At 53.0% G+C, this 26381-nt stretch overlaps 1 protein-coding gene across 1 annotated transcript; it reads right to left on the bottom strand.

Annotated features, from left to right (window-relative positions):
- Nucleotides 1-13506: 13506 nt before the first annotated feature.
- On the bottom strand, nt 13507-23167 carry LOC149428210 (uncharacterized). Its single transcript, XM_089667597.1, has 2 exons — nt 22854-23167; nt 13507-21542 (listed from the first exon to the last, which is right to left on the bottom strand). The coding sequence occupies exon 2, from the start codon at nt 21510-21512 to the stop codon at nt 13665-13667; it is 7848 nt and encodes a 2615-aa protein (XP_089523723.1). The 5' UTR covers nt 21513-21542; nt 22854-23167; the 3' UTR covers nt 13507-13664.
- Nucleotides 23168-26381: the final 3214 nt, after the last annotated feature.

Here is a 26381-nt window from a genome sequence, read left to right on the forward strand (position 1 = left end):
AACATGGCTCTTTGGACCGTTCATGGACATGGAATGTCCGCTTTGCCCTCAGACCCCAACATGTAACATGGCTCTTTGGACCGTTCATGGACATGGAATGTCCGCTTTGCCCTCAGACCCCAACATGTAACATGGCTCTTTGGACCGTTCATGGACATGGAATGTCCGCTTTGCCCTCAGACCCCAACATGTAACATGGCTCTTTGGACCGTTCATGGACATGGAATGTCCGCTTTGCCCTCAGACCCCAACATGTAACATGGCTCTTTGGACCGTTCATGGACATGGAATGTCCGCTTTGCCCTCAGACCCCAACATGTAACATGGCTCTTTGGACCGTTCATGGACATGGAATGTCCGCTTTGCCCTCAGACCCCAACATGTAACATGGCTCTTTGGACCGTTCATGGACATGGAATGTCCGCTTTGCCCTCAGACCCCAACATGTAACATGGCCCTTTGGACCGTTCATGGACATGGAATGTCCGCTTTGCCCTCACACCCCAACATGTAACATGGCTCTTTGGACCGTTCATGGACATGGAATGTCCGCTTTGCCCTCACACCCCAACATGTAACATGGCTCTTTGGACCGTTCATGGACATGGAATGTCCGCTTTGCCCTCACACCCCAACATGTAACATGGCTCTTTGGACCGTTCATGGACATGGAATGTCCGCTTTGCCCTCAGACCCCAACATGTAACATGGCTCTTTGGACCGTTCATGGACATGGAATGTCCGCTTTGCCCTCAGACCCCAACATGTAACATGGCTCTTCAACTGGACCGTTCATGGACATGGAATGTCCGCTTTGCTCTCAGACCCCAACATGTAACATGGCTCTTCAACTGGACCATTCATGGACATGGAATGTCCGCTTTGCCCTCAGACCCCAACATGTAACATGGCTCTTTGGACCGTTCATGGACATGGAATGTCCGCTTTGCCCTCAGACCCCAACATGTAACATGCCTCTTTGGACCGTTCATGGACATGGAATGTCTGCTTTGCCCTCAGACCCAACATGGCTCTTCGACTGGACCGTTCATGGACATGGAATGTCCACTTTGCCCTCAGACCCCAACATGTAACATGGCTCTTTGGACCGTTCATGGACATGGAATGTCCGCTTTGCCCTCAGACCCCAACATGTAACATGGCTCTTTGGACCGTTCATGGACATGGAATGTCCGCTTTGCCCTCACACCCCAACATGTAACATGGCTCTTTGGACCGTTCATGGACATGGAATGTCCGCTTTGCCCTCAGACCCCAACATGTAACATGGCTCTTTGGACCGTTCATGGACATGGAATGTCCGCTTTGCCCTCACACCCCAACATGTAACATGGCTCTTTGGACCGTTCATGGACATGGAATGTCCGCTTTGCCCTCAGACCCCAACATGTAACATGGCCCTTTGGACCGTTCATGGACATGGAATGTCCGCTTTGCCCTCAGACCCCAACATGTAACATGCCTCTTTGGACCGTTCATGGACATGGAATGTCCGCTTTGCCCTCAGACCCCAACATGTAACATGCCTCTTTGGACCGTTCATGGACATGGAATGTCCGCTTTGCCCTCAGACCCCAACATGTAACATGGCTCTTTGGACCGTTCATGGACATGGAATGTCCGCTTTGCCCTCAGACCCCAACATGTAACATGGCTCTTTGGACCGTTCATGGACATGGAATGTCCGCTTTGCCCTCAGACCCCAACATGTAACATGGCCCTTTGGACCGTTCATGGACATGGAATGTCCGCTTTGCTCTCAGACCCCAACATGTAACATGCCTCTTTGGACCGTTCATGGACATGGAATGTCCGCTTTGCTCTCAGACCCCAACATGTAACATGGCTCTTTGGACCATTCATGGACATGGAATGTCCGCTTTGCTCTCAGACCCCAACATGTAACATGGCTCTTCAACTGGACCGTTCATGGACATGGAATGTCCATTTTGCCCTCAGACCCCAACATGTAACATGGCTCTTTGGACCATTCATGGACATGGAATGTCCGCTTTGCCCTCAGACCCCAACATGTAACATGGCTCTTCAACTGGACCGTTCATGGACATGGAATGTCCGCTTTGCCCTCAGACCCCAACATGTAACATGGCTCTTTGGACCATTCATGGACATGGAATGTCCGCTTTGCCCTCAGACCCCAACATGTAACATGGCTCTTCAACTGGACCGTTCATAGACATGGAATGTCCGCTTTGCCCTCAGACCCCAACATGTAACATGGCTCTTTGGACCGTTCATGGACATGGAATGTCCGCTTTGCCCTCACACCCCAACATGTAACATGGCTCTTTGGACCGTTCATGGACATGGAATGTCCGCTTTGCCCTCAGACCCCAACATGTAACATGGCTCTTTGGACCGTTCATGGACATGGAATGTCCGCTTTGCCCTCAGACCCCAACATGTAACATGGCTCTTTGGACCGTTCATGGACATGGAATGTCCGCTTTGCCCTCAGACCCCAACATGTAACATGGCTCTTTGGACCGTTCATGGACATGGAATGGCCGCTTTGCCCTCAGACCCCAACATGTAACATGGCTCTTTGGACCGTTCATGGACATGGAATGTCCGCTTTGCCCTCAGACCCCAACATGTAACATGGCTCTTTGGACCGTTCATGGACATGGAATGTCCGCTTTGCCCTCAGACCCCAACATGTAACATGGCTCTTTGGACCGTTCATGGACATGGAATGTCCGCTTTGCCCTCACACCCCAACATGTAACATGGCTCTTTGGACCGTTCATGGACATGGAATGTCCGCTTTGCCCTCACACCCCAACATGTAACATGGCTCTTTGGACCGTTCATGGACATGGAATGTCCGCTTTGCCCTCAGACCCCAACATGTAACATGGCTCTTTGGACCGTTCATGGACATGAAATGTCCGCTTTGCCCTCAGACCCCAACATGTAACATGGCTCTTTGGACCGTTCATGGACATGGAATGTCCGCTTTGCCCTCACACCCCAACATGTAACATGGCTCTTTGGACCGTTCATGGACATGGAATGTCCGCTTTGCCCTCACACCCCAACATGTAACATGGCTCTTTGGACCGTTCATGGACATGGAATGTCCGCTTTGCCCTCAGACCCCAACATGTAACATGGCTCTTTGGACCGTTCATGGACATGGAATGTCCGCTTTGCCCTCACACCCCAACATGTAACATGGCTCTTTGGACCGTTCATGGACATGGAATGTCCGCTTTGCCCTCACACCCCAACATGTAACATGGCTCTTTGGACCGTTCATGGACATGGAATGTCCGCTTTGCCCTCACACCCCAACATGTAACATGGCTCTTTGGACCGTTCATGGACATGGAATGTCCGCTTTGCCCTCACACCCCAACATGTAACATGGCTCTTTGGACCGTTCATGGACATGGAATGTCCGCTTTGCCCTCACACCCCAACATGTAACATGGCTCTTTGGACCGTTCATGGACATGGAATGTCCGCTTTGCCCTCACACCCCAACATGTAACATGGCTCTTTGGACCGTTCATGGACATGGAATGTCCGCTTTGCCCTCAGACCCCAACATGTAACATGGCTCTTTGGACCGTTCATGGACATGGAATGTCCGCTTTGCCCTCAGACCCCAACATGTAACATGGCTCTTTGGACCGTTCATGGACATGGAATGTCCGCTTTGCCCTCAGACCCCAACATGTAACATGGCTCTTTGGACCGTTCATGGACATGGAATGTCCGCTTTGCCCTCAGACCCCAACATGTAACATGGCTCTTTGGACCGTTCATGGACATGGAATGTCCGCTTTGCCCTCAGACCCCAACATGTAACATGGCTCTTTGGACCGTTCATGGACATGGAATGTCCGCTTTGCCCTCAGACCCCAACATGTAACATGGCTCTTTGGACCGTTCATGGACATGGAATGTCCGCTTTGCCCTCAGACCCCAACATGTAACATGGCCCTTTGGACCGTTCATGGACATGGAATGTCCGCTTTGCCCTCACACCCCAACATGTAACATGGCTCTTTGGACCGTTCATGGACATGGAATGTCCGCTTTGCCCTCACACCCCAACATGTAACATGGCTCTTTGGACCGTTCATGGACATGGAATGTCCGCTTTGCCCTCACACCCCAACATGTAACATGGCTCTTTGGACCGTTCATGGACATGGAATGTCCGCTTTGCCCTCAGACCCCAACATGTAACATGGCTCTTTGGACCGTTCATGGACATGGAATGTCCGCTTTGCCCTCAGACCCCAACATGTAACATGGCTCTTCAACTGGACCGTTCATGGACATGGAATGTCCGCTTTGCTCTCAGACCCCAACATGTAACATGGCTCTTCAACTGGACCATTCATGGACATGGAATGTCCGCTTTGCCCTCAGACCCCAACATGTAACATGGCTCTTTGGACCGTTCATGGACATGGAATGTCCGCTTTGCCCTCAGACCCCAACATGTAACATGCCTCTTTGGACCGTTCATGGACATGGAATGTCTGCTTTGCCCTCAGACCCAACATGGCTCTTCGACTGGACCGTTCATGGACATGGAATGTCCACTTTGCCCTCAGACCCCAACATGTAACATGGCTCTTTGGACCGTTCATGGACATGGAATGTCCGCTTTGCCCTCAGACCCCAACATGTAACATGGCTCTTTGGACCGTTCATGGACATGGAATGTCCGCTTTGCCCTCACACCCCAACATGTAACATGGCTCTTTGGACCGTTCATGGACATGGAATGTCCGCTTTGCCCTCAGACCCCAACATGTAACATGGCTCTTTGGACCGTTCATGGACATGGAATGTCCGCTTTGCCCTCACACCCCAACATGTAACATGGCTCTTTGGACCGTTCATGGACATGGAATGTCCGCTTTGCCCTCAGACCCCAACATGTAACATGGCCCTTTGGACCGTTCATGGACATGGAATGTCCGCTTTGCCCTCAGACCCCAACATGTAACATGCCTCTTTGGACCGTTCATGGACATGGAATGTCCGCTTTGCCCTCAGACCCCAACATGTAACATGCCTCTTTGGACCGTTCATGGACATGGAATGTCCGCTTTGCCCTCAGACCCCAACATGTAACATGGCTCTTTGGACCGTTCATGGACATGGAATGTCCGCTTTGCCCTCAGACCCCAACATGTAACATGGCTCTTTGGACCGTTCATGGACATGGAATGTCCGCTTTGCCCTCAGACCCCAACATGTAACATGGCCCTTTGGACCGTTCATGGACATGGAATGTCCGCTTTGCTCTCAGACCCCAACATGTAACATGCCTCTTTGGACCGTTCATGGACATGGAATGTCCGCTTTGCTCTCAGACCCCAACATGTAACATGGCTCTTTGGACCATTCATGGACATGGAATGTCCGCTTTGCTCTCAGACCCCAACATGTAACATGGCTCTTCAACTGGACCGTTCATGGACATGGAATGTCCATTTTGCCCTCAGACCCCAACATGTAACATGGCTCTTTGGACCATTCATGGACATGGAATGTCCGCTTTGCCCTCAGACCCCAACATGTAACATGGCTCTTCAACTGGACCGTTCATGGACATGGAATGTCCGCTTTGCCCTCAGACCCCAACATGTAACATGGCTCTTTGGACCATTCATGGACATGGAATGTCCGCTTTGCCCTCAGACCCCAACATGTAACATGGCTCTTCAACTGGACCGTTCATAGACATGGAATGTCCGCTTTGCCCTCAGACCCCAACATGTAACATGGCTCTTTGGACCGTTCATGGACATGGAATGTCCGCTTTGCCCTCACACCCCAACATGTAACATGGCTCTTTGGACCGTTCATGGACATGGAATGTCCGCTTTGCCCTCAGACCCCAACATGTAACATGGCTCTTTGGACCGTTCATGGACATGGAATGTCCGCTTTGCCCTCACACCCCAACATGTAACATGGCTCTTTGGACCGTTCATGGACATGGAATGTCCGCTTTGCCCTCAGACCCCAACATGTAACATGGCCCTTTGGACCGTTCATGGACATGGAATGTCCGCTTTGCCCTCAGACCCCAACATGTAACATGCCTCTTTGGACCGTTCATGGACATGGAATGTCCGCTTTGCCCTCAGACCCCAACATGTAACATGCCTCTTTGGACCGTTCATGGACATGGAATGTCCGCTTTGCCCTCAGACCCCAACATGTAACATGGCTCTTTGGACCGTTCATGGACATGGAATGTCCGCTTTGCCCTCAGACCCCAACATGTAACATGGCTCTTTGGACCGTTCATGGACATGGAATGTCCGCTTTGCCCTCAGACCCCAACATGTAACATGGCCCTTTGGACCGTTCATGGACATGGAATGTCCGCTTTGCTCTCAGACCCCAACATGTAACATGCCTCTTTGGACCGTTCATGGACATGGAATGTCCGCTTTGCTCTCAGACCCCAACATGTAACATGGCTCTTTGGACCATTCATGGACATGGAATGTCCGCTTTGCTCTCAGACCCCAACATGTAACATGGCTCTTCAACTGGACCGTTCATGGACATGGAATGTCCATTTTGCCCTCAGACCCCAACATGTAACATGGCTCTTTGGACCATTCATGGACATGGAATGTCCGCTTTGCCCTCAGACCCCAACATGTAACATGGCTCTTCAACTGGACCGTTCATGGACATGGAATGTCCGCTTTGCCCTCAGACCCCAACATGTAACATGGCTCTTTGGACCATTCATGGACATGGAATGTCCGCTTTGCCCTCAGACCCCAACATGTAACATGGCTCTTCAACTGGACCGTTCATAGACATGGAATGTCCGCTTTGCCCTCAGACCCCAACATGTAACATGGCTCTTTGGACCGTTCATGGACATGGAATGTCCGCTTTGCCCTCACACCCCAACATGTAACATGGCTCTTTGGACCGTTCATGGACATGGAATGTCCGCTTTGCCCTCAGACCCCAACATGTAACATGGCTCTTTGGACCGTTCATGGACATGGAATGTCCGCTTTGCCCTCACACCCCAACATGTAACATGGCTCTTTGGACCGTTCATGGACATGGAATGTCCGCTTTGCCCTCAGACCCCAACATGTAACATGGCCCTTTGGACCGTTCATGGACATGGAATGTCCGCTTTGCCCTCAGACCCCAACATGTAACATGCCTCTTTGGACCGTTCATGGACATGGAATGTCCGCTTTGCCCTCAGACCCCAACATGTAACATGCCTCTTTGGACCGTTCATGGACATGGAATGTCCGCTTTGCCCTCAGACCCCAACATGTAACATGGCTCTTTGGACCGTTCATGGACATGGAATGTCCGCTTTGCCCTCAGACCCCAACATGTAACATGGCTCTTTGGACCGTTCATGGACATGGAATGTCCGCTTTGCCCTCAGACCCCAACATGTAACATGGCCCTTTGGACCGTTCATGGACATGGAATGTCCGCTTTGCTCTCAGACCCCAACATGTAACATGCCTCTTTGGACCGTTCATGGACATGGAATGTCCGCTTTGCTCTCAGACCCCAACATGTAACATGGCTCTTTGGACCATTCATGGACATGGAATGTCCGCTTTGCTCTCAGACCCCAACATGTAACATGGCTCTTCAACTGGACCGTTCATGGACATGGAATGTCCATTTTGCCCTCAGACCCCAACATGTAACATGGCTCTTTGGACCATTCATGGACATGGAATGTCCGCTTTGCCCTCAGACCCCAACATGTAACATGGCTCTTCAACTGGACCGTTCATGGACATGGAATGTCCGCTTTGCCCTCAGACCCCAACATGTAACATGGCTCTTTGGACCATTCATGGACATGGAATGTCCGCTTTGCCCTCAGACCCCAACATGTAACATGGCTCTTCAACTGGACCGTTCATAGACATGGAATGTCCGCTTTGCCCTCAGACCCCAACATGTAACATGGCTCTTTGGACCGTTCATGGACATGGAATGTCCGCTTTGCCCTCACACCCCAACATGTAACATGGCTCTTTGGACCGTTCATGGACATGGAATGTCCGCTTTGCCCTCAGACCCCAACATGTAACATGGCTCTTTGGACCGTTCATGGACACGGAATGTCCGCTTTGCCCTCACACCCCAACAAACAAGGAAAAACATCTAAAACACAAAAACAATAATTGTATTGGGATGGGGAGGGTGTGGCCAAGAGGACCTCCCATTTTCATGTAAGGTTCATTTGAAGCTGTGATCCAGGGGCCCCAAACATTGTAACAAAGAGCCACTGTCCTCCAAACTTTAGGAGGGGCGGATGGACAACAGAAAATGTCTTGGTGTCAGTGGAAATAGTGCCTTGGTGTCATTGGCAGAACTATGCCCCACTGTTACAGACAGTGGGGGGGAATAATGGCCCAATGGCTGGATAAAAGGGGGCAAAGGGCCACCATCTGGCCCCCAGTCCGTAGTTTGGAGACCATCACTGCACATGGAAGACATTCCTCTTTCTGGTACAAACAAAAATTGTTCATTTTCCAAGATTCAGGGACTCCATACGGCATCCACCCGAATCCTGCACCCTCTACTACCAGGGTCACCACACTGCAGACGTTGGGGCACTCCACCTGACACCAATGATGGGACACTTCTCCACCTGACACCAATGATGGGGCACTTCTCCACCTGACACCAATGATGGGGCACTTCTCCACCTGACACCAATGATGGGGCACTTCTCCACCTGACACCAATGATGGGGCACTATTCCTCCCACTGACCACAATGATGGGACACTTCTCCACCTGACACCAATGATGGGGCACTTCTCCACCTGACACCAATGATGGGGCACTATTCCTCCCACTGACCACAATGATGGGACACTTCTCCACCTGACACCAATGATGGGACACTTCTCCACCTGACACCAATGATGAGACACTTCTCCACCTGACACCAATGATGGGGCACCATTCCTCCCACTGACACCAATGATGGGGCACTTCTCCACCTGACACCAATGATGGGGCACCATTCCTCCCACTGATACCAATGATGGGACACCATTCCTTCCACTGACACCAATGATGGGACACCATTCCTTCCACTGACACCAATGATGGGGCGCCATTCCTCCCACTGATACCAATGATGGGACACCATTCCTTCCACTGACACCAATGATGGGACACCATTCCTCCCACTGACACCAATGATGGGACACTTCTCCACCTGACACCAATGATGGGGCACTTCTCCACCTGACACCAATGATGGGGCACTTCTCCACCTGACACCAATGATGGGGCACTATTCCTTCCCCCACTGACACCAATGATGGGGCACTATTCCTTCCCCCACTGACACCAATGATGGGGCACTATTCCTTCCCCCACTGACACCAATGATGGGGCACTATTCCTCCCACTGACACCAATGATGGGGCACTATTCCTCCCACTGACACCAATGATGGGGCACTATTCCTCCCACTGACACCAATGATGGGGCACTATTCCTCCCACTGACACCAATGATGGAGCACTATTCCTCCCACTGACACCAATGATGGGGCACTATTCCTCCCACTGACACCAACGACGGGGCGCTATTCCTCCCACTGACACCAACGACGGGGCGCTATTCCTTCCCCCACTGACACCAACGATGGGGCACTATTCCTCCCACTGACACCGATGATGGGGCACTATTCCTCCCACTGACACCAATGATGGGGCACTATTCCTCCCACTGACACCAATGATGGAGCGCTATTCCACTGACACCAATGATGGGGCACTATTCCTCCCACTGACACCAATGATGGAGCACTATTCCTCCCACTGACACCAATGATGGGGCACTATTCCTCCCACTGACACCAATGATGGGGCACTATTCCCCCCACTGACACCAATGATTGGGCACTATTCCTCCCACTGACACCAACGACGGGGCGCTATTCCTCCCACTGACACCAACGACGGGGCGCTATTCCTCCCACTGACACCAACGACGGGGCGCTATTCCTCCCACTGACACCAACGACGGGGCACCATTCCTCCCACTGAAACCAATGACGGGACACTATTCCCCCCACTGACACCAATGATGGGACACTATTTCCCCCACTGACACCAATGATGGGACACTATTCCCCCCACTGACACCAATGATGGGACACTATTCCTCCCACTGACACCAATGATGGGGCACTATTCCCCCCACTGACACCAATGATGGGGCACTATTCCCCCCACTGACACCAATGATGGGGCACTATTCCTCCCACTGACACCAATGATGGGACACTATTCCCCCCACTGACACCAATGATGGGACACTATTCCCCCCACTGACACCAATGATGGGGCACTATTCCTCCCACTGACACCAATGATGGGGCACTATTCCTCCCACTGACACCAATGATGGAGCACTATTCCTCCCACTGACACCAATGATGGGGCACTATTCCTCCCACTGACACCAATGATGGGGCACTATTCCCCCCACTGACACCAATGATGGGGCACTATTCCTCCCACTGACACCGATGATGGGGCATTATTCCTCCCACTGACACCGATGATGGGGCACTATTCCTCCCACCGACGATGGGACACTATTCCTCCCACCGACACCAATGATGGGGCACTATTCCTCCCACTGACACCAATGATGGGGCATTATTCCTCCCACCGACACCAATGATGGGGCACTATTCCTCCCACCGACACCAATGATGGGGCACTATTCCTCCCACCGACACCAATGATGGGGCACTATTCCTCCCACTGACACCAATGATGGGGCACTATTCCTCCCACTGACACCAATGATGGGGCACTATTCCTCCCACTGACACCAATGATGGGACACTATTCCTCCCACTGACACCGATGATGGGGCACTATTCCTCCCACCGACACCGATGATGGGGCACTATTCCTCCCACTGACACCAATGATGGGGCATTATTCCTCCCACTGACACCAATGATGGGGCACTATTCCTTCCCCCACTGATGGGGCACTATTCCTTCCCCCACTGACACCAATGATGGGGCACTATTCCTTCCCCCACTGACACCAATGATGGGGCACTATTCCTTCCACTGACACCAATGATGGGGCACTATTCCTCCCACTGACACCAATGATGGGGCGCTATTCCACTGACACCAATGATGGGGCGCTATTCCTCCCACTGACACCAACGACGGGGCGCTATTCCTCCCACTGACACCAACGACGGGGCGCTATTCCTCCCACTGACACCAACGACGGGGCGCTATTCCTCCCACTGACACCAACGACGGGGCGCTATTCCTCCCACTGACACCAACGACGGGGCGCTATTCCTCCCACTGACACCAACGACGGGGCACCATTCCTCCCACTGAAACCAACGACGGGACACCATTCCCCCCACTGACACCAATGACGGGACACTATTTCCCCCACTGACACCAATGACGGGGCACTATTCCCCCCACTGACACCAATGACGGGGCACTATTCCCCCCACTGACACCAATGACGGGGCACTATTCCTCCCACTGACACCAATGATGGGACACTATTCCCCCCACTGACACCAATGATGGGACACTATTCCCCCCACTGACACCAATGATGGGGCACTATTCCTCCCACTGACACCAATGATGGGACACTATTCCCCCCACCGACACCAATGATGGGGCATTATTCCTCCCACCGACACCAATGATGGGGCACTATTCCTCCCACTGACACCAATGATGGGGCACTATTCCTCCCACTGACACCAATGATGGGACACTATTCCCCCCACTGACACCAATGATGGGGCACTATTCCTCCCACTGACACCAATGATGGGACACTATTCCCCCCACCGACACCAATGATGGGGCATTATTCCTCCCACCGACACCAATGATGGGGCACTATTCCTCCCACTGACACCAATGATGGGGCACTATTCCTCCCACTGATACCAATGATGGGGCACTATTCCTCCCACTGACACCAATGATGGGGCACTATTCCTTCCCCCACTGACACCAATGATGGGGCGCTATTCCTTCCACTGACACCAATGATGGGGCGCTATTCCCCCCACTGACACCAATGATGGGGCGCTATTCCACTGACACCAACGATGGGGCGCTATTCCTCCCACTGACACCAACGATGGGGCGCTATTCCTCCCACTGACACTGACGGGGCGCTATTCCTCCCACTGACACCAATGATGGGGCGCTATTCCTCCCACTGACACCAATGACGGGGCACTATTCCCCCCTCTGACACCAATGACGGGGCGCTATTCCTCCCGCTGACACCAATGACGGGGCGCTATTCCTTCCGCTGACACCAATGACGGGGCGCTATTCCTTCCGCTGACACCAATGACGGGGCGCTATTCCTCCCGATGACACCAATGACGGGGCGCCATTCCTCCCGCTGACACCAATGACGGGGCGCCATTCCTCTTGCTGACACCAATGACGGGGCGCCATTCCTCCCGCTGACACCAATGACGGGGCGCCATTCCTCCCGCTGACACCAATGACGGGGCGCCATTCCTCCCGCTGACACCAATGAGGGGGCGCCATTCCTCCCGCTGACACCAATGATGGTGCACTATTCCTCCCACTGACACCAATGACGGGGAGCTATTCCTTCCCCCACTGACGGGGCGCTATTCCTTCCCCCACTGACACCAATGACGGGGCGCTATTCCTTCCCCCACTGACACCAATGACGGGGCGCTATTCCTTCCCCCACTGACGGGGCGCTATTCCTTCCCCCACTGACACCAATGACGGGGCGCTATTCCTTCCCCCACTGACACCAATGACGGGGCGCTATTCCTCCCACTGACACCAATGACGGGGCACTATTCCCCTCACTGACACCAATGACGGGGCACCATTCCTCCCACTGACACCAATGACGGGGCACCATTCCTCCCACTGAAACCAATGACGGGGCACCATTCCTCCCACTGACACCAATGACGGGGCACCATTCCTCCCACTGACACCAATGACGGGGCACCATTCCTCCCACTGACACCAATGACGGGGCACCATTCCTCCCACTGACACCAATGACGGGGCACCATTCCTCCCACTGACACCAATGACGGGGCACCATTCCTCCCACTGACACCAATGACGGGGCACCTTTCCTCCCACTGACATCACAGCACTTTCTGTTGCTCCTGGCCAGTTTGGCCCCCCCAACCCCCGCAGGACAGTGAACTGGTCCTTTGTTTAGAAGGTCTGGAGACCCCCGCTCTACACTCACAAACATCTGGAGTTGGTTTAAACTCCACCCAAAAATGAAGCACAAGGATTGGCCGACATTGGAGATGACCTGTCACCATTAACCTAGCGGTGTCATCGGATGACCTCCTAACCCCTCCCCCCCCCCCCCCGGCGGTGCAAGGCACAAGGCTGCACAAATCACGGAAGGCGAAATATTCATCATTTATTTTATTAAAAGACAACACGTGGTGGGATTGAACGGCTCGGGGGATGGGCTATGGAAGGGGATTGTACAGATGCCGTTTGGAGGAACACTGTTACGTATGATTGGAGGAGCGCCTGATCTACACAGCGCCGTTCTCCTTCTACTTTCAGTCCTTGCCCGCCTTTGCTCCAGACTTGGGCTTCACCTGAACTTTCTTCTTCATGAGAAGTTTCTTCTTTCCTCCGATGATGATGGATTGAAGGTTCTTCTTCTTGGCGGCCAGCCCACGCCATTTCTTGGGGCCTCCACTCCCTACTTTTTGGGCTTTCTCCTTAGCGGGCTCTTTCTTGGCTCTCTTGGCGACGCTCTTCTTCGGAGTCGGCTCCTTGGCCGTCTGTTCGGTGGGCTTCTCTTCCTTTTCTTCGCTCTGCTTCTCAGAGGCGGTTTTCTTTCCTTCACCCTCAGAAGTTCCTTCACCGTCGGCCTTGGCTCGTTTCTCCTTGGTTTTAGGATCGCTCGTACCTTTGCCCTTCTTTTTGCCGGCGGCGGCGGCGGCTTTCTTGGCTTTGACCATTCGGTTTTTGTTTTTGAGTTTTTGTGCGGCTTTAAGTGCTTTCTGTTTTTCATCGACTTTGCGCTTTTTCTGCGCGATCTCTCCATCCGAAGTGGCGCTGGCAGCCTCCTTCGGGACCTTTCTTTTTGCTGCGGCCTTTTTCAGGAGGAGCTTTTTCCCTTTGCTTTTGCTCTGACAGATCTTGATGTGGTTGAAGAGAGATTTCATGTAGAGGAAGCGTTTTCCGCAATGTATGCAAGGCGTGACCGTTCTTTCTCCATGGACGGCCTTGTGTCGGACCAACATCTTTAGTTTGACGAAACGCAGTCCGCAGACCGCGCAGGAAAACGGTTTTTCTTCCATCGGCTTTTTAGGTTGCTCGGCATTGCTTTCATTGTCGGCATTTTGGTCGGGACTGGAGGAGTCCTCGTGGACTTTGTTGACGTGAGCAGCAAGTCTACCTTTGCTGGTGTAGACTTTGTTACAGTCTTTACATGGAAATGAAGGCTCCTCCCCGTCACCTTTAGGGTTGGGATTGTTCTCTGAACTGGAAGACTTGTGCACTTTGCGATGAAGGATGAAGCTCGCCTTGGTGGAACAGACTTTGCTACAGACCTTGCATGTGAAAGATTTCTTCTCAGGGTCAGCCTGAAGGTTCTGCCCACTTTTGTGCACCTTGGAATGGAGGACAAAGCTGGCTTTAGTAGAGCACACCATATCGCAGTGTTTGCAGCTGAAAGATTTGGACTCGTCGGCTGCCTTGGGATTTTGCCCACCGACTGATGACCGGTGCACTTTACTGTGAAGGGCGAAGCTGGCCTTGGTGGAGCACACCATATCACAATGTTTGCAGTTGTATAACTGGGGCTCCTCAGACGTCTTGGGACTTTGCTCACCTCCGAGTAACGACCGGTGCACTTTACTGTGAAGGATGAAACTGGCCTTGGTAGAGCACACCATATCGCAGTACTTGCAGTTGTACAACTGCGGCTCCTCCACCCCTTTGGGACTTTCCTCATCGACTAATGACCGGTGCACTTTACTGTGGAGGATGAAGCTGGCCTTGGTGGAGCACACCATATCGCAGTGCTTGCAGTTGTAGGACGGTGGCTCGGCATCGGCTTTGAGATTTTGCTCGCTAATGGATGGAGACTTGTGCACTTTACTGTGGAGGACAAAACTGGCCTTGGTGGAGCACACCATATCGCAATGCTTGCAGTTGTAGGATTGTGGTTCTGCATCAGCCTTTGGGCTCTTCTGACCTTTGGACGAGGATCTATGCACCTTCCTATGAAGCACGTAGCTGGATTTGGTGGAGAACACCATATCACAATTCTTACATTTCAAAGATGGAGTCTCTGTATCTTCACCCGTTGTGGGAGTCTTGTGGACCTTACGGTGAAGGACCAAACTTGCCTTTGTAGAACAAACTTTGCTACAGTAATCACAGACGAAGCTTGGCGTGTCGGACTCTACTTTGATGTTCGGGGTTTGCTCACCATCGGCTGGGGACTTGTGCACTTTACGGTGAAGAACGAGGCTGGCCTTGGTTGAACACACTTTATCACAATCGCTGCAAGGGAAGCAGCCTTTGAGGTCGAGGCTCCCCTCAGACTTGGCACTTGCCTTGTGGGCGGAATGGTTCTTCAAATGCAATTTAAGATTACCCTTGGAGGAGAAAACTTTATTGCATTCTTTGCAGCAGAAAGGATCCGTTTCCTCGCTCTGTTCGCGCTTAATACTTTTCACGGGGATGGAAGATAATCTGTGGATCTTCCGGTGAAGGACAAAGCTTGCTTTGGTAGAGCAGACTTTACCACAATCTTGGCACTTGAATGGTTGCCTCTCTGAGACCTCGTTGCTTAACTTCTGCTCACTGCTTGATGGATCCTCAGAGATTTTGTGCATCTTGCGATGGACGTACAGTCTTGCTTTGCTGGGAAAGGCTTCGTCGCAGTCTTTACAGGAGAAGGGGCATTCGCCGGTGTGGAGACGTTCGTGGACCACAAGTCTTTCCTTCTTCTTGAAGCTTTTACTACAGACTGAACACTGGAATGGCTTGGCGAACAAGAGCTCGTAGTTTCTATGGGAGTAACGATGAGCAAGTAGGGTGACCTTCTGCCGAAACCGACGTGGACAGTCTGGACATGCGAAGGGCCGTGACCCGGTATGTACGTGCATGTGGACACCGAGATGGTTCCTTTTAGTGAAGGTTTTGTCACATTCGGGGCAACGAAAAGGACGCTCTTCATCATGAGCATGGACGTGTATATCCAAATACTGTTCAGTAGAAAAGACTTGTGGGCACTGTGGACAGGTTAAGGACTGGCCACTTGTATGGCTGTGTTGGTGGTTGACCAAGGCTTCAGAGTTTGGCCAGCTCTGGTTGCACTCCAAGCACTGCCACGATTCTTCTTGTTTAATGAATGGACTGGTACCGGCTGAATCAGGAATATACGGCAATACTTCATTCTCCTCCACCTTAATGATGTTCTTTTCTCTATACAAACACTTTCGGCCTTGTTTTGGGGTGTCACTCGGGGCTTTATTTGGGGGACATGGAAGCTCTGAGGAGCTAGCTTTCTCCATGTTGGGATCATGCAGGTCAGACTTGGGATCGTCTGGGTGAATACTGCTGTTTTCAATAGAGGACGCATCGCATTTTTCAGCTTCCGAGCTCTCGCCGTCTTTCTTTCCAAGCTCCGCGGCCTTCAAAGCGTTCTCTTTCTTTTTCCTAGATTTATCCATGAGCCCTTTCACTGCCAGGAGCATGTTCATCCATTTCAGCTCCTTCTTCTTCTTGATAATGGACTGGATTTTTGAGTTTTTCGTCACCTTGGGCTGCTTGCCTTTCAGCCGAAGAGATGCAGCATTCTTCTGTTTTGGTAACTTGTCGCTGGAGGCGTTCAGTTCATCTCCACTGTCAGTCGTTAGTTTGTCCTTGATTTGGAGACGACAACTACGACACTTCTTCGACCATCGCCCAAATCGACGTCTTTTTGGCAGCCGACTGCCACAGGAGTCGCACTGCACTGCCGTGTGACTCAGAAGGTGAAGGTTAAGGGACCTGTTGCATGGGAAAGCCTTGCCACACTGGGGGCACAAGCGTGGCTTCTCATTATCGGGAAGGTCAAGAGTCTGGTCGCTTGTATCAAGTTCATCGGCAGACTCAGTTTCTTGCTTCTCAGACATTTCTTTATTTTTCTTGAAAGAGTCTACCACCTCTTCTTCATCAAGAGGACTTTTATCCTTCTGAAAAATAACTCGGGAATCTTCATCTGACACGTCATCTTCTGGATTGACATCGGCATCCTCGTCATCAGAGAGGCCACTGTACTCATCCCCACTACCTTCTCCAACCTTTTTTTGGGCTCTCTTCTCCTTGATTTGCTGAACACATTTTTGGCACCTTCTGGGGATTCGCTTAGTTTTATATTTAAGTCGCATTGGACAACCACAGGTCACACACTGAGGTGAGGTGTGGCACTTCATATGCCCTGCCAGGAGAGCAGGAATTCTGAAGGTTTCATCACACTTCGGACACTTGTACCTTTTTTTAGCTGCAGAACCTGGAGCTTCTTTCTCATCAAGGTCTAGAATTGCAGTGGACTCACTTGAAAGATCTTGTAGGCCATGAGAGTTTGACGAGCTTCCCGCTCTTCTAGACTTGAGTGGTTCTAGCGCAAGGTCCGCGCTGTCAGGAGTTTCTTGATTTGAAAGACGTTCTAGCCTCTTGGCAGCTTTGCGGCATTTAAAGCAGACCGGCAACCAGACCATCTCTTTCCTGCCACGTCTTATCTTCCGCCCACATTTCAAGCATTCTCCGCCAACACCAAATGGCTTCGAGGGCGTTTCTGTGTTATCGGCATCTTCTTGGTGGTCGTTCTCCATTAGCTCGGAATCTTCTAGTGCATCTTGTACACTGTCTTTGCCTACAGCTTGGTCTATAGAGGAGTCAAGATCTGATGCTTGCTTAGTAGCCGAGCCGTCATCTCCCATCTCCTCAGATTCCAAGTCTTTATTAATGACTTTGGGCGAGGCAACACTTGGTTTTTCTAAATCTTCTTCCACGTTTTTCAGAATGCCTTTGTCTTCCACACCTCCAAGCTCATGGTCTTCAGCATCTCTAAGCTTTATGTCAAGATGACTTTTCTTGGATTCATCATTCTCATTGGTGGACAAAGTCTTGGATGAAAGGTCCAGGTTGGTGGATGGATCTGTAGTTTGTTTTTTTGTACATGCATCTGTTTCCGCATCATCGTTCTCATTTTCTTTGAGGAGGAAGATGCCATCTTGGTCTACCTGCTTGTCTTGCATGACTTCAACTTTTAAGTCTCTACTTTCTGAAGATGAAGCATTTGCATGGTCATCATTATCCTTGCTGGTGCTCTGCATATCTAGAACATCTAAAGATGGATTCTTTGATTCTTGATCCACATTTTTCTGTTCTGACTTCCTCTCTTGATTGCAGATAGTTTCATTGGTTTCTGCATCATTCTTGGCCAAAGGTTCAGAACCAATCAGTTCTTTCTGTTGGGAGGGCAATCTATCGGTTTCACGATCTATCGGTTTGCTTTGCTCTGGCTCTATGCTGCTAATAGCGGCTGAAACACCTTCGTAGCTGGTATGTGGCTTCTCCTCATGGCCTGATTCAGTCATGGTGTCCTTTAGTGAGGGACTTTCTAAGGGTTTGGGCTGTTGTGCTTTGTCATCATACTCATTATCCTCTACAGTAACACAGACATCCATGTTCTCCTCAGGAGTTATGGGCTCATGGGTGCGTTCTGTTGCGTCTTGATTTTCTGCAGAGGTCTCACATGGCTCATAACTTTGCTCCCTGCATGGGAGGCCTTGCTCTGGTTGAGGTATGTCAGTGATACCCTCCGTCGTTATTGGTTGGAAATTACTACTAGAAGGTGTTTCGGTCTGGCCAAGTTGTTCTTCTGAACTAGACACCGAATCTTGTGTTAACATGCTCTCAATGGGATCTTGAGGTTCTCCTGTTCTAGGCTCATCATTGGTAAGAAAACTTAGAGGTGAGCAGGATTCGTTATCCATCTTTTGAAATGTGGGCACTTTGCTCAAGTTGTGACTTTCCGATGGTAAATTGGCATGGTCAGACTTCAGCTTGTTCTCATAATGTTGTAGCTCCGCTGCATCTTCTTCCAAGCTAGCAGATAGCTCACTGCCCTTGAGCACGTCACCAGTATTTTGCTCTCCATTCCAAGTTACTGGACTTCTGGAGGACTTGGTCTCCTCAGAACTGCTTAGTTCGGGCTCTAGTTTGGACTCGGAAAAGGCTGGAACATAATTCTTGGTGGTTTCCAAGTCTTTCTGGACAGTAGCAATGGGTTCATCTTCAGCTATGTCATCTTTATCCTGTTCCAGCAATTTGATCATCTCGCTTTCAGAGATGTAAGTCATGTCGCTGCCGTTCAGGCAAATATCACTCTCCTTCTCTTGTACTATCTTGGTACTGTGAGCCTCACCACCACACACAATGTTCTGCTCCTCTTCAGAGGCAAGGCCTTTCTCACACACCTCCATCGGTGCCTCCAATGGGAAAATGTCTCTCTCAAACAAGTCTTCATCTCTTTTGTCATCAATGACCAGCTCATCATCGTCATCAGGCAGCATACCCTGTCCGGATAAAAGGCTGCAATGCTTTTCTGGCTCTTTGTTGTCCAACTGCACATCTCTCTCTGGTAAGCCAACTTCTCCTCCCGAAATGGAGACTTCATCCTGAGATGTCATACTGATATTGGTCTTCGCATCTACATTCTTGTCAGCATTTTCCTGGATGGATGCGGATTGCAGGTCATGTTTATCAGGAATAATGGTGGTGGCACCAGAATGTTCTGATGATGGAGACTGTTCATTTTGAGCTGCAAGGTCTTTAGCAGATCTGTCTATTGATGGATCTTCTGTAGGTATGCTCGCTTCATCTCTAATAATGGATAAAGTATTAGAAAGATCAGCTTCCTCTTTGCTGGAATGTTTTTGGATGCTGATCTCTTCAGGCACATTAATGGACACTACGGAGGAGAGGTCTTCTGGTCTTTCTGTTGGCGTGTCTACAGGTGGGTTTGGAACCTGCCCTACCTCTGCATCTGATTTCACTAAAGTCAAGTCTTGATTTTGTTCTACGTCAGAAATCATCTCTTCAGAAGTTTCCTCTGGCTGCTTATTTTCTTCAGTGGTCTTGGGGATGCTACAAACAACATCTTTCGAAGTGCCTGGTTCACCCAACAAGGAAAGATCTTCATGGTTGGTGGGCAGCTCTACAGGAAGTGCAATGGTGGAAGAGTCTTCGTCAAGGCCTTTATCCTGGGAGTCTGCTCTGTCTATGGGCTCGTCAGCTGTAGAAGTACGTTTAGTAGTTTGATCATCTTCAAGCAAAGCCTCCGGCTCATTCTGCAGTTGTGGTGGAGATATCGGACTGGCAGCATCCTCTAGGAAGGTGTCCATGTCGTCATCATCAACATCTTTATCAACAACAGGACTGACAGAATCAACTGCTTGACTCTGGTTGGCTGTCTCTTGAGAGATCTTTGAAGGCTGCAGAGTTTGTTTCTCAGAGACATTCTCCATACTTTCGGAGGTGGGTTGACTTTCCATCGCTTCCTGTTCTGGAGTGGCTGAACTTTCCACGTTGGATGGTTCCGGTACAGGAAGACTGACGTTGGGTTTCTCAGAGGTGGTGCCTTCACTTGTGGCCGTCTCGCTGCTTGGAGGAAGATCTTTGTCCATCTCAGTGGTTTGTGTCTGGGGGGAGACTAAAGGCTCCTCAGTGAGGCTTTTGGAACCGGTCTCTTCAGAAGGACTCTTTGTGGAGGCCTCATCAACACTGTTCTCCTCCGGCTCCTCAATTGTGTACGTGTTAAAGACATCGGCCAATATTTCAATCGAGTTTCCAAATGAGTCCATAAGATGTACAGTTGTGTCAGCAAATTTAGATATTCGTAACTCAAACAGGTTCTTTTTTTCAAGTCCATCCTCCTGGCTGGGGGGCAAAGTGGCACCATGGCTCCGTCTGGTGAGGAATTCTTTCGGGGTGAAGGGTTGGCAGACTTTTGGCTCAGTTTTGAAATGCACCATTGAGTTCAGGGGGCGCGGAGGCTTGGCGTAGGTGGGCTTCACGTGCACAACATCAGCCATCTTGCTGCTACGGGTGGCTATGACACGAGCAGGAGGCGTCTTCACTGCAGAACCTGCATCTTCGTGACTCCTCTCATGCATCTGCAGGAAGACCTGGTGGTGGAAGCCTCTTCCACAGTGGGTGCAGGTGAACTGCCTCTTGGCCACATGGCTCTGGCGGTGCGAGTTTAGCTCGAGCTTGGTGTTGAAGGTCTCGCTGCATTCGATGCACATGAACTGCCCGCTGTCACTGTCAGGGCCGGGGGAGGGCAACTGGGTAGGCACAAACTTCCTCGATCGGGTGGTTCTCTCTGAACTCTGCATCTTGCATGTCACACCTCACGGCCACGCCTCCTGTCCAAAGAGGAAACAAAGGGTTAGGTTTCATTCGTTCAGAACAAGGGCCCCCTATCCCAGTCAGGAGCCCAAGACAAGGCTGCGCCCCCCTAGTCAGGAACCAAGGACAAGAGCCACCCCAGTCAGGAGCCCAAGACAAGGCTGCCACCAAGTCAGGAACCAAGTACAAGAGCCACCCCAGTCAGGAGCCCAGGACAAGAGCCACCCCAGTCAGGAACCCAGGACAAGAGCCACCCCAGTCAGGAACCCAGGACAAGAGCCACCCCAGTCAGGAACCCAGGACAAGAGCCACCCCAGTCAGGAACCCAGGACAAGAGCCACCCCAGTCAGGAACCCAGGACAAGAGCCACCCCAGTCAGGAACCCAGGACAAGAGCCACCCCAGTCAGGAACCCAGGACAAGAGCCACCCCAGTCAGGAACCAAGGACAAGAGCCACCCCAGTCAGGAACCAAGGACAAGGCTGCCCCCCCCGTCAGGAACCAAGGACAAAAGCCACCGCAGTCAAAAACCCAGGGCAAGGCTGACCCCCCACCCCCAACCTGGAGCCCAGGACAAGAGCCACCCCCGTCAGGAGCCCAGGACAAGAGCCACCCCCGTCAGGAGCCCAAGACAAGAGCCACCCCCGTCAGGAGCCCAGGACAAGAGCCACCCCCGTCAGGAGCCCAGGACAAGAGCCACCCCCGTCAGGAGCCCAGGACAAGAGCCACCCCCGTCAGGAGCCCAGGACAAGAGCCACCCCCGTCAGGAGCCCAGGACAAGAGCCACCCCCGTCAGGAGCCCAGGACAAGAGCCACCCCCGTCAGGAGCCCAGGACAAGAGCCACCCCCGTCAGGAGCCCAGGACAAGAGCCACCCCCGTCAGGAGCCCAGGACAAGAGCCACCCCCGTCAGGAGCCCAGGACAAGAGCCACCCCCGTCAGGAGCCCAGGACAAGAGCCACCCCCGTCAGGAGCCCAGGACAAGAGCCACCCCCGTCAGGAGCCCAGGACAAGAGCCACCCCCGTCAGGAGCCCAGGACAAGAGCCACCCCCGTCAGGAGCCCAGGACAAGAGCCACCCCCGTCAGGAGCCCAGGACAAGAGCCACCCCCGTCAGGAGCCCAGGTCAGTCTTCCCATCATGCCTCTGTGTTGGGGGGTCATGTCTGTCTAGCAATGCCTCCTGGGACATGTAGTCCCACAACAGCTGGAAGGCCACAGTTGCCCTCCCCCGACACAGAGGACCTGAAGATGAAGGACACCAATACTGAGTGCCCCGCCCCCCTGTAGACCCGGTGTCAGTGGTGCCTACAGATCAGTACAGGTACTCACAGCTCTCCAGGACCCCAGGACAAGAGTAAAGGGGGCGGGGCCTCCTTTACAGATGGCGGCAGAACGATGAACACAACTGATGCTGAAGGAGTTTTCAGGGGGGCGGGGCCTCCTCTATAGATGGCGGCAGATCGATGAACACAACTGATGCTGAAGGAGTTTTCAGGGGGGCGGGGCCTCCTCTATAGATGGCGGCAGATCGATGAACACGACCGATGCTGAAGAGGCACTCTCAGGGGGGCGGGGCCTCCTCTATAGATGGCGGCAGATCGATGAACACGACCGATGCTGAAGAGGAAACAGGTTGAGAATCTTCGCCGTCATTTCCCCTTTAAACCCCGCCCCCTACAAACCAATACACCATTAAAGTGGTACAAAAAAAAAGTAAATTGTCCTAAAATCCCTCATCTGCTGACCTGATGTGTGATATGAGGAAACTTACCTGTCCAGGGGTCTGGCCACGCCCTCACCTGGCACCCATTTCCTGAACTGCTTCAGCTCCGCCCCAGAAAAACAGCTACAGGGCGGCAGGGGGCGCACGGCCACGTATTTCACACTTCCGGGTAGGGGGCGCATGACCACGTATGTCACACTTCCGGGCAGGGGGCGCACAACCACGTATTGCACACTTCCGGGCAGGGGGCGCATGACCACGTATTGCACACTTCCGGGCAGGGGGCGCACAACCACGTATTGCACACTTCCGGGTAGGGGGCGCATGACCACGTATTGCACACTTCCGGGTAGGGGGGCGCATGACCACGTATTGCACACTTCCAGGTAGGGGGCGCATGACCACGTATTGCACACTTCCGGGCAGGGGGCGCATGACCACGTATTTCACACTTCCGGGTAGGGGGGCGCATGACCACATATTGCACACTTCCGGGCAGGGGGCGCATGACCACGTATTTCACACTTCCGGGCAGGGGGCGCATGACCACGTATTTCACACTTCCGGGCAGGGGGCGCATGACCACGTATTTCACACTTCCGGGCAGGGGGCGCATGACCACGTATTTCACACTTCCGGGTAGGGGGCGCATGACCACGTATTGCACACTTCCGGGCAGGGGGCGCATGACCACGTATTGCACACTTCCGGGTAGGGGGCGCATGACCACGTATTGCACACTTCCGGGTAGGGAGGCGCATGACCACGTATTGCACACTTCCGGGCAGGGGGCGCATGACCACGTATTGCACACTTCCGGGCAGGGGGCGCACACGCTGTCAATCGCCGGGTCCTGGACAGTGAATGCTGAGGATCTCCGATGGGGGGGGGGAGAACTGTTTGCAAACAACGTGGATCTCCCGTCAGCTCCTGCACTCTGCTTTGTATGGCTCTGCATAGCAGCATGCTCACAGTGAAACACTCCCAGCACACAGTTCACCCTTTGATGGCCCCTCACATTACCCCCTTCCTGCCCAGTGCCATTAGTACAGTGTTGGGGCTTTTTATTAGCACTGATCTCTGTATTGGTGTCACTGGGGATGTCAGAATGCCCCCCCCCCCCCCCGTGTCAGAATGCCCCCCGCAGTCCCGCTATAAGTCCCTGATCACCATTACTAGTATAATAATCCCGTCTGCACTCCCCCATAACTGTCACCTAAACCAACAAATCTCCACAGCGAAGACACGGAGCGGGAGGTTATAGGGGGGGGGGAGAAGAATCATCTGGGGGGAGGGGAGAGAGGGGAATCATCTGGAGGGAGGGGGGATCATCTGGAGGGAAGGGGGGGCGGAAATCATCTGGAGGGAAGGGGGGGGGGAATCATCTGGAGGGAAGGGGGGGGAATCATCTGGAGGGAGGGGGGGGAAGTCATCTGGAGGGAGGGGGGGTGGAATCATCTGGAGGGAAGGGGGGGGGAATCATCTGGAGGGAAGGGGGGGTGGAATCATCTGGAGGGAAGGGGGGTCATCTGAAGGGAGGGGGGAGGGGTCATCTGGAGGGAGGGGGGGGTCATCTGAAGGGAGAGGGGGGAAATCATCTGGAGGGAAGGGGGGGGGGAATCATCTGGAGGGAGGGGGGGGAATCATCTGGAGGGAGGGGGGGGAATCATCTGGAGGGAGGGGGGATCATCTGGAGGGAAGGGGGGGCGGAAATCATCTGGAGGGAAGGGGGGGGGGAATCATCTGGAGGGAAGGGGGGGGAATCATCTGGAGGGAGGGGGGGGAAGTCATCTGGAGGGAGGGGGGGTGGAATCATCTGGAGGGAAGGGGGGGGAATCATCTGGAGGGAAGGGGGGGTGGAATCATCTGGAGGGAAGGGGGGTCATCTGAAGGGAGGGGGAGGGGTCATCTGGAGGGAGGGGGGGGTCATCTGAAGGGAGAGGGGGGAAATCATCTGGAGGGAGGGGGGGGGAAATCATCTGGAGGGAGGGGGGGGAAATCATCTGGAGGGAGGGGGGGAAATCATCTGGAGGGAGGGGGGGGGTCATCTGGAGGGAGGGGGGGGGGGAAATCATCTGGAGGGAGGGGGGGGAAATCATCTGGAGGGAGGGGGGGGGGGTCATCTGGAGGGAAGGGGGGGTGGAATCATCTGGAGGGAAGGGGGGGTCATCTGAAGGGAGGGGGGAAGTCATCTGGAGGGAAGGGGGGGGGAATCATCTGGAGGGAGGGGGGGTCATCTGGAGGGAAGGGGGGGGGAATCATCTGGAGGGAGGGGGGGTCATCTGGAGGGAAGGGGGGGCGGAAATCATCTGGAGGGAGGGGGGGTCATCTGAAGGGAGGGGGGAGGGGTCATCTGGAGGGAGGGGGGGGTCATCTGAAGGGAGGGGGGGGAAATCATCTGGAGGGAGGGGGGGGAAATCATCTGGAGGGAGGGGGGGAAATCATCTGGAGGGAGGGGGGGGAAATCATCTGGAGGGAGGGGGGGGAAATCATCTGGAGGGAGGGGGGGGGATCATCTGGAGGGAGGGGGGGGGAAATCATCTGGAGGGAGGGGGGATCATCTGGAGGGAAGGGGGGGCGGAAATCATCTGGAGGGAAGGGGGGGGGAATCATCTGGAGGGAAGGGGGGGGATCATCTGGAGGGAAGGGGGGGGATCATCTGGAGGGAAGGGGGGGGATCATCTGGAGGGAAGGGGGGGGAATCATCTGGAGGGAAGGGGGGGGATCATCTGGAGGGAAGGGGGGGGGGATCATCTGGAGGGAAGGGGGGGGATCATCTGGAGGGAAGGGGGGGGATCATCTGGAGGGAAGGGGGGGGAATCATCTGGAGGGAAGGGGGGGGATCATCTGGAGGGAAGGGGGGGGATCATCTGGAGGGAAGGGGGGGGAATCATCTGGAGGGAGGGGGGGTGGAATCATCTGGAGGGAAGGGGGGGGGAATCATCTGGAGGGAAGGGGGGGGGAATCATCTGGAGGGAAGGGGGGGTCATCTGAAGGGAGGGGGGAAGTCATCTGGAGGGAGGGGGGGTCATCTGGAGGGAAGGGGGGGCGGAAATCATCTGGAGGGAGGGGGGGTCATCTGAAGGGAGGGGGAGGGGTCATCTGGAGGGAGGGGGGGGGAAATCATCTGGAGG

Source organism: Staurois parvus, unplaced genomic scaffold (genome assembly GCF_062004578.1).
Source record: "Staurois parvus isolate SC_StPar_1 unplaced genomic scaffold, SC_StPar_1.0 ptg003404l, whole genome shotgun sequence".
NCBI classification, from domain to species: Eukaryota; Metazoa; Chordata; class Amphibia; order Anura; family Ranidae; genus Staurois; species Staurois parvus.